Source organism: Echiichthys vipera (genome assembly GCF_963691815.1).
Source record: "Echiichthys vipera genome assembly, chromosome: 21".
NCBI lineage: Eukaryota > Metazoa > Chordata > Actinopteri > Perciformes > Trachinidae > Echiichthys > Echiichthys vipera.
In genome coordinates, this window is record NC_139846.1 from 16964287 (window position 1) to 16977073 (window position 12787).

General features: G+C 38.9%; 1 protein-coding gene across 1 annotated transcript; it reads left to right on the forward strand.

Annotated features, from left to right (window-relative positions):
- Positions 1-856: 856 nt before the first annotated feature.
- Positions 857-4085, forward strand: ropn1l (rhophilin associated tail protein 1-like; the record flags this gene model as incomplete). The annotated part of the gene is made up of 5 exons (XM_083936370.1): positions 857-987; positions 1756-1879; positions 2268-2429; positions 3007-3182; positions 4031-4085. 5 exons carry the CDS (start codon positions 857-859, stop codon positions 4083-4085), a joined length of 648 nt encoding a protein of 215 aa, XP_083792496.1.
- Positions 4086-12787: the final 8702 nt, after the last annotated feature.

Below are 12787 nucleotides of genomic sequence, written 5' to 3' on the forward strand. Positions count from 1 at the left end.
AAACTGCACATTTACTAGAAAACATACAACTGTGAATGTCTGTATAAATAGTGGATATCTATCGTTGTAATTCTTCCCATCCAGAATGTAGTTTTAAATATCTGAAAATGTTGCTGACACAGTGAATCTATGTCAAGCTGTTTTAGCATTTCAGAGCTAGACTGGGTATGTATGGCAGATATCTGAAATTGGAGTTTCTCCTGGGTAGAATTACACCACAGATATCCAGAATGTTCATTCTAGATATCCAAAATGTAGTTGTGGATATTATTGAAATCCCACAACACAAGTGTGGTAAAAGTGGTCATTTGTACTGGTAAGAATGCCATTGTGGATATCTGAAATATTCTTTTTGACTAGGAAGAATTGAATTACAGATATATGCAATACATATCCAGTCTAGCCAATAAATGTCAAAAGGGACATTTAAACTTTTTAAGGATTTAAAGATATATCAAACTGAATTTTGACCAGGCAAAAATATGCTTTAGATATTTAGGAATACAATTTCTACTTATAAGGATGTTCTTGTGGATATCTCTATTAACAATGCAGTTGTGGCTGCAATGCAGTTATATAAGTCATAATACGAATTGCGGATATCTGTAATGACACTTGTTAAAACGTCTTGCCATATTAGCTTTCCAGATTGTATCTCTTTGAAACATGTTCCTTTGATGGGCTTTACCTACATATTCATCTAATTTTCTGTGTTAATGTGGTGTGGTTATTATCAGTGTGTATGGTTTTAAGTAGCCAGCCCATCGAGCTGCCACGTTTTTTTTCCTCTTAGATCTGCTATCTGCTAGATCTCACCTGCTAATTGGACTATATTACAACGTTTTATGTTGCAGCCATGCCTCTTCCAGACACAATGTACTGCGCCCAGCAAATCAACATCCCACCCCAGCTGCCAGACACCCTCAAAAACTTCACCAAGGCAGCCATCCGTACACAGCCCAAGGATTTGCTGCTGTGGTCTGCGGCGTAAGTCTTAATCTCTGTCAGCGGTGGTACAGTAGAGAGAAGGAATACTTGTGATCAGGTTTTATTTCAGTCTTGATCTCTTAAACAATTCCATGAACAGTCTCCCAGGCATTATCACTTAAAAAAAAAAAGCCAGTCCCTTTTCACCTGTGCATCTCTCGCCTTTGCATTGACTGGCTGTAATTGGATCCCAGGGGCTCCTGTGTTACTGCAGCGGTTAAACTATCTGACTTTCTTCAACAAAGAAAAAAGCACTTTGTAACTACTACTGGGTGAAATTTTAATGTATGAAGTCTTTTTTGTACCCCAAGGAATGTTATATCATCTGTTATTTTATTGGCTAATGTACCTTGGCAGTGTTTACAGCAAAAGACAATAAAGTGAGCCATATGGTGAAACAAAAACAATTCAAATGTCTCCTGGGTTACAAGATGTTTACGCTATTAAAGTAACACCAGGCTCTTGTGCCTCCCAGGGATGCTGCTTCTAAATTGACAGCAAAACATTATTTAACCTGTGAAGTAGGATAAGCCAGTATGCCCTTTAGCACAATAACCATATTAGTAAACTTCAGACAAAGGTAACGCTAAACACCGATGGCCCTCACAAGAACTTGTTCAATTGGACTAGTGTCAATCCATGCCTTATTTTACATTGTTTGCTTTCATCACTTTATTTGATTGGCATGCTAAGGAAGCAGGGAAGATGAGTGACAAGCAAGGTGAAGTGTTTAATAACATGTGTGTTAATAATGTGTATCCTTTCCAGATACTTTAGTGCACTGTCTAAAGGAGAGTGTCTGCCTGTCAAGGACAGGCTAGAGATGAATGTTGCCACCCAGAAGACAGACACTGGGCTGACTCCAGGTCTACTTAAGACTCTCCATAAACAGGTACTTGCTCTACAGCAGGGCCCCGTCTCATAGAACTGATCACATCAGTGTGCGCCTTTAGTGTCCATAATAAAATGCATAATTGTATTATTGTTTTGGGAGATTAAGACTGATATGTCCGCTACATGACTGAGTATTCGTGTAGCGGACATATCAGTCTACCAGTTTAGGTTTGAAAATTTCCTCTTCTGATGTATCTATCCTTGCTGTGTGTTAATACATAAAAGTCCACTAAAGGAAGTATTGATCACAAAGAGCTTCCTGATTACTAAGATCCAATCCCGTTTATTTCAACAATTAAAAATGAATAATTACTCATGAGTTACATTGATGATGATACATTACAGTCATCTGGTAAACTAGATAACCTTCCCCCACCCAATCCCAGCTGTCCTCCAGGCAAACATGCAGTAAGGAGGAACTGCAGATGAAATGGAAGGGTCTGTGTCTACCCATGGATCAGCTGGAGACCCTGCTGTCACTGGGCAGCTTTGACTCAGACATTGACTGGATGGAGTTTTTCGCTCTGGGCTGCAGTGCTCTGGGAGGGGTGAGATGTTACATAAGGCCATATATAAACGCTAACACCACTTTATACCACTTCCTTTGAGCCTTAAAACCCACTGTGAGTCCAAGCACAGCTGGGAGATCCTAAAAAAAAGTATGTTTTGTTCATTTCACAGTCTAGCCTCTAATGTTTAGACTAGATCCAGGCGTCGGAGGTCCCAGGGCTCCAGAGATAAATCCTTCTCTGATACTTGAATCTTTGCAATGCTTCAAATTTGCAGATAGAGCAGTAGAGACAGATTAGAGAGTTAGAAGAAGAACTTTGCAGATGATGACTTGGTTGACTTCTGCAAAAGCCAATGCAGCTCAGCATTAACAATAGTTAGTACTTTGGAAATGATGCTGCTGTTGTATAAGGCTGTTAAACACTTTAACCACATGAGGGCAGTCATGTTCTACACTGATTAGGCTGGGGTTTTTTTTACTGTCCGTGAGCTAGTGTGTTTGTGCATGTAAATGTATTTGTGCAGGATGTGATCGCCCTTTTTATTTGTGTGTCTGTTTTCATTTGACAAAATCACATTGTCTGCTTCCCTGTGAATCTGTTCGCACTTTCTCAGACCCTTGTGAGTTCTCTGAAGTTTGCCTGTGAGATCCTGACAGAGGATGAGGAGGGTGGTGCTGCGAGGATCCCGTTCAGCACCTTTGTCAAACTCTACACCTACCTGGCCCACCTGGACGGGGACATGCCACAGCTTCACATTGACAACTTTCTCAGCAGCCTGCAGGCTATTGTGTAGGTGTTGGCGGTGGTGTATGTATATATGTGTGTGTGTGTGTGTGTGTGTGTGTGTGTGTGTGTGTGCGTGCGTGTGTGTGCGTGTGTGTGTGTGTGTGTGTGTGCATGTGTCTGTATTCTCACTAGCTTAGAGCTGTCAGTATGATTACAGAAATGAACCATACCTCAGTACCTTCACTTGCAATAAGCAGAGTGGATGAAAGCGGAGGAAAATTAGGCTGCTTCACATGCATCACCGATAGAAATTCTCCTCTTTTCTCAAACAGCCTTCTTATGTTCCTCAGTTGAATGAGTTCCTCTTTCAGCTCCAGTCAAATCTCATAAAAAGTCCTTATTTCACTCATTTGTCTATGAAGAATGTCAGTCATCCAGGTTATATCATATCTTAAAGTAAGAGGGTTAAGGTGAGGTTAAGATTTCAGCATACACTGTATATGGTGATTGCCAATATAATGTACATTGTGCTTCTAGACATTACAAATGACCACCTTTTCATTTCAGCACTGCATACATGTACATTCAGAATTTAATTTTAAAACTACTAAGAAACATGTTTAATGAAGAAAAAATGCAAGAAATACATTTAAAACTACTTTAAGATGAAAGGGAACTGCCAATATGTTTTCTGCAGTGATGACTCTGGATACACTGAACATAGCTTTAGCTTTGGCCCATCATTTCTGCCAGTCAGTGTCAGTAGGCCAAAGGACACAGACAGTTTAAGAGCTAAGCCAGGTCCCCTGGCCCCAGATAATGTTGGGAGATAGTGATAGTCACTGTTGTGAAAATACGTATGCTGCTGAGTAGAGCTGTTCCACTGATGCGCTGGTTTCTCTGCCCGACAGCAACAAGCAGAACGGCATGATTCAGGTTTCCAACTTCTGCATCAGCAGGAAGTGAGGGAAGGAGAGGCGGAAAGCAATGGAAGACAGAGAGGAAGGGACAGAAGTAACAAAATGACAGCGTTCAATTAATAAACAGGCGCGCTAATGCTCCTTCAAGCACAGCTGTTGTTTCATTACCTAGAAGTTGCCCCCATTAATTGTTAGCATCAGACACAGTGGGAAATTCTTCATCATTGTCCAAATGAACAAGGCTGCTGTTTTGAGTGAGGTTGGAATCTTTTAATGAGCAGCAAGAGAGGCACAAAGCTGCCATACACAAGCCATCAGGTAGAGTGTGTATATGTTTTCATTGCCTGTTCCCTTATGTCTGAGTTAGCCAAAGTTAATTTATCATACACACAACCTATTAGCTTGCAGCTTCAACACATTTTGCCTCTCTGTTGGCGTATTCATTTCACCCAGCAGACGAAAAAGAGGAGAGGTAAGGAGATAAGCTCTGAGGGCACAAGAGCCTGATTTTCAGCTTGCGTTAGAGAGCCAAAACCCCTGTGTTTTGTTAACTCCTCCATGCAATATTCTAAATGGGCATACTCAGGTCTATTACACTAGTCAGAAAGCACAAAACAAAATCACATACAGGGCCAAGAAATATCTGAGGTGCATACACATGCATAAATCTCACACCCAGTCTCTGTACACTTCAGCTCATCAATGTGAAAGCACCATCAGTGGCTAAAGAGGTCCAATATGACACTATTTTTCCTATGAATATGTTTTTCTTTCCCCTTAGACACACACACACACACACACACACTGAAGCTTACCCTTTACAGGATTGTAGCTGTGGCCAAGTCAAAGGGAGGGCAGATAGAATCTCTGATAACCTGATAACTGCACGCTATCCACCCATGACGCAGCAGAAAAGGAAATTATGTCAGGGCTTAAAACAAAGCTCTCTCTGTAAACCAAAGGGTAGAACCTAAATAGTAGGTTTAAAATAACTCAGCATCTGCTCACAACATTTCTCTGAGTCAGAAAATACACATTGTGATAGACAGATTGTTTCTATTTAGGTGAAGTCTGAAACCGATTTTCTGTCGCAAAAAATTAGGTATGCCACAGTTTCCCGCAAATTTTAAACATGCGTTTTATCCAGTAACACGACACGATCATAGCATGAGGATGTGGATGAGCCATCTTGAATTTAAGGGTTAAATAGTGTATAATTTAAACCTTCCCTCATGATTTCACAAAGGTATAAACGTTATTTTCTATATACGAATTCAAGTTATTTAACTTTGTAGGTTTTCCTTGTGTAAATTTACCCAAATAGGTTTAATGCTAAAGTTAGTGTGCATTGAATCATTGTTTAGGCACTTAGTTGGTATAATTAGGAGAAGTCTGGGGGCGGATGTGGCTCCAGAGGTAGATGGCGTTAAACACGAGGTTGGCAGTTCAATCACCGGCTCCTCTTATCTGCGTGTTCAAGTGTCCTTGTGCAAAACATCAAACCCAAAGTTGCTCCCAATGGGCAGGCCGACATGAATGTGTGTCTGAATGGCTGAATGAGAAATATATTCTCTCTTTTCTGGTAAGGTAGAAAGGCACTATATAAATGCAGTCTGCAGTATGCAAATCTCCAAATAACTATGAGTTACTTATACTACTACTACAAATGACAGTTTTTATGAATTTGTTTGTGACATACTATGGCAGTTTTTTATGACATACCTCACTATTATATTTTAGGACACACTATGTTATGTTTTTAATGGCATACTACTGTATACTTTGACATTTTTATGAAATGTCTGTGGCATAATAGTATGACTTTATGCCATACTTTTAGGTTTTCCCTACGGCATAGGCTACTTTTTAATTCTATTTTTATGACATACTATTCTATGACCTTTTAGGACAAACTACCCTTTTCTAAAACTGTTTTTAATGACACTACGACTATACTACGACTTTTTTTATTGCATATTATAGCATGACTTTTTTACATACTATACTATGTCTTTTATGACATACTATACTATGTGGTATGGACAATTCACCAAAACTGGTAGGACCCAAATGCTGGACACTGAGGCAGATGAAATTAGAAAGGTTTATTGTCACAAAAAGAAGTTTGTGCAGGTGAGACTTAAAGTGGGTAGCCCAGGCCTGATGAGAGCTGATCGGGGGTGAAAAAGTGCAGGCAAGGCAGGCGAACAGAAGGCATGAGGGATCAGGCTGACAGGCACCACCATAGAGACAGGATACTGAGCTTGAGAATGAGATGGATTGCAGGTGTGCCAATTAGCAGAGGAAACGCCCAGCAGCAGCCCCGCAGACAGAGAGGAGAACTGCTGAGGAGAAGGGAACTGCAACACTGAGTACAAATCATTGTTATTAATACTTGATTTATTGTGAAATATTGTTGTTTTTTAATTGTTCAGAATTTGATAGAATATCCACTGTGGCGATACCACTGCTGTATTAGCATGTTTTTTTTAGATAGCCAAGGTACTTCAACAAAAGGGGCAGTAACCATTGTGTCAGGAGTATGTAAAAGTATGGGATTTAATTTCAAGGCATGATGCCATGACTGCTTTAGACAGGCTATCCTATGACTGATTTAAGCATTTTTGGACATATTACATATTGACTTTTTGTGCTTATTTTTTGGACACACTTTTCTATGGATTTTCCTGACTTCTTCCTCACACTGCTCTGGTTTGATCTTGGTCCATTCTTCTTGCAGTCTCTTCCACAGTTCAGTAACTGTAGTGGGTTTCTTAGCCATTACTTTGTTGCCAAGGATTTTCCAGAGATTCTCTATGGGGTTTGGATCTGGACTCAGAGCTGGCGATTTCATTGTTTCAGTATTCTTCGCTTTAAGGAACTGCATAACCCGTTTTGCAGTGTGACAGTGTGATATTCTATCAAACTCCTAATGATAGTAAATAACAGTATTTCAGATAAATCAAGTATTTATAATTTGTTTTCTAATATTGATCTCCAGTGTGTTTGACTTTTTATGACATACTATACTATGACTTTTTTCGACATACTATGCTGTAACTTTTTATAACATCTCATCTCATCTTATCCGGGGGTCGGGTCGCGGGGGCAGCAGCTTTAGCAGGGGACCCCAATCTTCCCTTTCCCGGGCCACATTAACCAGCTCTAACTGGGGGATCCTGAGGCGTTCCCAGGTCAGTGTGGAGATATAATCTCTCCACCTAGTCCTGGGTCTTTACCCGAGGCCTCCTCCCAGCTGGACGTGCCTGGAACACCTCCCTAGGGAGGCGCCCAGGGGGCATCCTTACTAGATGCCCGAATCACCAACTGGCTACTATAACTTTTTTTGACATACATACTCGTTCTAACATACTATATTATGACTTTTTTGGACCCAGTATGCTATTACTTTTTATAACATACTATACTATAACTTTTTATAACATACTATAATATAACTTTTTATGACTAAACTGACTTTTTTACAGACATACTATATTATTACTTTTTTAAATATATTCTACTATGAGTTTTTTCAACATACTATACTATGACTTTTTATGACACGTTTGGACATTCCATACTATAACTTTTTTAATGTCTTTTTATGGCATATTATACCATGACATTTTTTTACCTTTTCAACACACTATACTTTGACTTTTTATGACCTTATTTAACATACCATACTTACTTTTTATGACATACTATGCTATGACTTTTTGATATTACATTATAAAATGTCTGTAGAGTACTTTGCTTTTTTATGACTTTTGTATGGTATACTATGCAATTTTTTGTAACATACTACTGTATATAGTATGGAATTGAAATGGTATACTATACCATAACTTTTATGACATTTTTAAAAAGTCCCTGCTCCTTACTTAACCAGTGGTATTGAGTTAGTAGTGCAGAGCATCGCTGATTTGTGAAATGCAAGCCTGGAGACTCTACCACGTTGTGTACAGTAATCATTCAGACTGTTAGAAAGCACTGTCTGTAGCTAGATTGAATATTACAACATCTGGTGGGAATTGTGTTTTGCTGCTGGGGCTTTAGATCATGTTTGTTTTGTTGCTGTCTGAAATATACCTAGGCAGTGTGCAAGAAAAAGCTAAACTAAAAGTCTTTAATGTGGTTATTTTCTACAACAAAACAAATACAAGAAACAAAACTGGAGATCATTAATGCTTTAGAGACGTACCCTTTGGCTTTTTCCATATCTCTTTTAAACTCTTCTTTAAAAAACCTCTTTTAAAGAATTGAGAAATTAGTTTCTTCTCTGGTCACAACATTACTGGTTAACAATCCTAGTATAATAAATTGTATTTTTAATTTATGTATACTTTACAAAGACAATCCAATATGGACCTTGTTGTTGTGTATTGATTATTAAAGGGATGAGGTTGAAACACAGAAATATCTCTGTATTTACTGGCCTTCTGAGCTGAACTGTTTCTCACTATTGCAATATTTTCATCGTACAGGGTGAAACACTGACATGTTCTTCACAGAGCAGTCAAATTTGGATGCAGCTAAAACGTAGCCTATTTTTAGGTGCATCCTCTTGCACAATGGTCATACAGTACAGCTTCAGAACTGTAAGCCCATTGTTGAACATGTTGGAACTTGGGAGAAACATGATGTCATTGCAAAAGATGTCAGTGGCCCTGGAATCTCTGCTCCAGGGTGGACCTTGTTGCACAACCCTTACTGTTTCTTCTTCTTTGTTCATAATATCACATCTCCAGGGACATGACGAATGTAGCAGAGCGGTGTGAAAGAGACAGGAGAAGAGAGAGTGGACACAAAGACTCAATTCTAACATTCCCCTCTCTATAGCTGTTGTGTAACAGTTTTCAGGGTAAGGATGAGGGAAAACATGATTCATGCTGTATTCTGGAGTGGCAGAACATGGATAATGTATCAGTCAGCTTACTATACTCAGTACAGCTGTACTCTATTTGTTAGGAATTTGGGTTATTCTTTTTTGATCGGTCTAGAATTCATTGTTAGGCTTGACTGCTTGTATTAGAATGCCTGAGTTTGTATTGGTTACATAATAGTCTTAACCTTAATAACAAATATCATGATTGTATAAGTCAACAGTGAAATACATTAACAGGGACATGTGCATTATCTGTTCAATATATATATATATGTATGTGTGTGTTGCTTACATATTGTACACATGTATGACATTTAACGACATACAATATGTTCCAGGGAACTCCAACAGGGCATGATAAAACCTCTGGACTTTATCCATCGGGATGATATGGACTTAACTCCTCCTGATTCATCAAACTTTGCAACCTCAAGAGCTGAAAAAGAACTGTGAAAAAGATCAGTTATGAAGCAGTATGTTTAACAGTGAAAGCGGAAAAATCCTAAAAGATCTGTTGTTGAATTGATGTCATCAAACACTCAGCTGGAAACCACTAGCTGCCACTACACTGTATCTAGAAACATGGACATTATGCCACTGACCCATACTTTCCTTAAGGGACATTTTAAATTGTGGATTTGGGTTTATAATTCACCATTAAAGCAGAGGTGGTACGAGGACGCAGACACCTTCAGGGCTGCCTATGACACCTGTCAATCAAGAATCAACCCCAAAGCATTTTTTTCCTCTTTAAGCCTCATTATCTTCATAATGGAACAATGATCTCACAACCCCCACTGTGACACACATTGGCAGGTGTAAAATTAAAAGACCTGAAAAAAAATATGCAATTACTTTGTATTGCAAAAGGGGAGATGGAGTTTTCCACCGATTTCAACACATTCTGGGATTTCTTGGAGCCAGCGTCTTGCAGCAATTAGGAAGGATCTGCACCTCTGCATTGGCTCCACCACTATTACAGCACACTTATGTGTGTAAAGGAGGCCTCATTGGCTTAACAGTACAATTCTATGTAATGATTTTTGTTTATTTATGAATTAATAATACTGAGTTTGTGTACGGTCTCAAAGCATTTGTAGAATATGCTAATAATAAATGATGTTGATTTGTCCAGGCTGTATTTGGGAGTTGTTCTTACACACATGAACACACATCACAAAAAAGACCTAATTAAGGAACATGGCTGGCTGATTCAAATTAGTTAATTACCACTTGTGGACTATTGGATTTCTCCTATTCAGCTGGCAGCAAAAGCTTTCTTTGTCCCTGGATTTAAGTGTTATTCTTTCCTTCTGAATAGACAGTGTTTTCTGTCTGGGCCGTCTTATCTGATTAAGCTATTTAATATGAATTGTTTCTAATCAAGCTAATAATAATTACAGAATTTGCTATTAAGTGTGGAAAAAACAACATTTTCAGGCATATCTTAGACACAAGCAGCCCCCTTAAAACCCTGTCGTAAACACTCGCAGGATTTGTTCAAATGTTCACTTTGTCATCACACATATACTGCACACAAACAAGCTTTAACAGTTGAGTACTTGTGTCAAGCGGAGACTCATAGGAGATCTTTGTATGGCTCTCCTGCTTCAGGTATACCATAGAAGAGACTGTGGTGTGTTAGGGGGAATAAATGAACGACTGAATGAGGGGAAGGACTGCAGGAGCTTGTGTAACCAGGCTCAGCCCTAGCTTGCTTTAGCCGACACTGGCTGGAGCAGATACGTGCATCTCCGGTTAAATCAGTAATCATATGGACCAGTTCACAGCAGAAAGGAGTATTAATCATAAGCACTGAGTATCAAGAAGACTATAATAAGAAGAAAAATAAACATTCAATCACAGTAAACAATGTACCGGTTCCCTTTTTGAATGAATACACACAGTGTTCAGGATCAAAAAACTTAAATCAACATCGGTTGGCGGTCACTTATAGTTATGAGTCTATTTTAACGTAGTTTACCCTGTAGCATATAGAAAATATTTGTGTGTAGCAACTCACCTTTTGACATCAGTGCATTAAAATACCTTTTAACCTCTCATAATGATAAAAGGTAAACCTCTCACAGGAAAAATTAGCATCACTCCCCAAATATACACACAAGCAGGATAGACACAGTATTTAAATAATGTCATTTTTTCTCAGTTCAGTGGGGGAAAAAACGTATTCCATTAAATGTGTCCTTAAGTGTTCTGGAAGTTATCAGTGGTGAAAACAACAGTGCAGTCTCAGATAAAGAAGCAGCAGAAGAAATGCACTCTCCTTAGATGTTGAATCCACCACCAACAGGGAGAAAGAAAAAGACTACTGCACTTGCATATAGTTGTGATTATAAACTGCTCCAATTGCACTTATTTATAAAATCCCTTTTATTAAATCAACTATAGAATAGAATAGAAATACTTTATAGAGCCCAGGCTGGGAAATTGCAGCGTAACAGCAGCATTACACAAAGACACATCAGTAGTATAAAAATACAATATAAAAGATACCTAAATGATAAAATGTATAAATAAGTGGTCTAATTGTAGTGCATGTGGTCTAATTGTAGTGCAAACACATGCTGATAATCAGAAATAACCATCAGGTACACACAACAACACTGACTGTACTGCAGTACTCTGAAGTATTTTTGAATGAACTGCAGATTGACCATCAGCTGTGTCGCAGACCTAACATGAACCTGCAATGAACCTGCAACCTAGCATGAGCTGGCAGTAATCATCAACACCGCAGCTACTGTACATGTGGCACAATAGTCCCACTTACAGTCTAAATAAACCTCTGTGAGCACTAGTGGTTCATTTGAGTTAATAATAAAACTGTCTAAACATCATATAATGCAACAGAAATAAAAATTGATGACAGGGGATAATATTGAGTAATATAAAAGGTCTTTTTTCTTTTCTTTTTATACCGTAAATACCCTGGATGCCAGGGTTTGTAATGTTTTCTATTGCAATTTGCAATGTTATCATTCATTTTCATTCATTCATCTTCAACCGCTTATCCCGGGGTCGGGGTCGCGGGGGGCAGGAGCCGATCCCAGCGGACATCGGGCATGAGGCGGGGTCCTGGACAGGACGCCGGTCTATCGCAGGGCACATAGAGACGCACAGAGACAGACAACCATTCACACCTACGGGCAATTCTTAGAGTAATCAATGAACCCAACACGTGCATGTCTTTGGATTGTTGGAGGAAACCGGAGAACCCGGAGAAAACCCACGCAGACACGGGGAGAACATGCAAACTCCACACAGAAAGGCCATTTGTGATGAATTTCTGCAATTTCATTGACTCTAGTTATTCTGTTGTGTCCTGTAAAAGACTAGTTTATTACCAAGCAATATTAGCCACTTTAATTTTTACTGGCAGCAAATTGTTGCCTTTATGGCCGCTTTATCCTACTGAACATTCCACTGAGCGGCCCTGGAAGGTGCTGGGCTGTAAAACTGTAACACAACTTTGATTACAGAATATATTATCGTCATAAATCAATATAATGTGAGCAGCTGAAATCTTTCATTTTCATCCCAGTAAAACATTTTAATTCTTTTCCCAATAAAACATATTAGATTTTCAGCACAGTGAATTCTTAAAGCCTGAACCTTTTTACGTTCAATTGAATGTTTCTTTAAGCACTGAAATACACTCAGTTGCCAATTTATTAGGTCCACTTAGCTCAAAGTAATGCAGTCTGATTCAACTTCATGGTTATTTTGGGGTTTTCTCAAGATGTATTTTGTTACACAGAGAGGTGTTTCTCTCTACTCCATTTACACCAATGAGGATAGACTAAATATTGGGGCATATTTACAGTGAAACAGGGTAA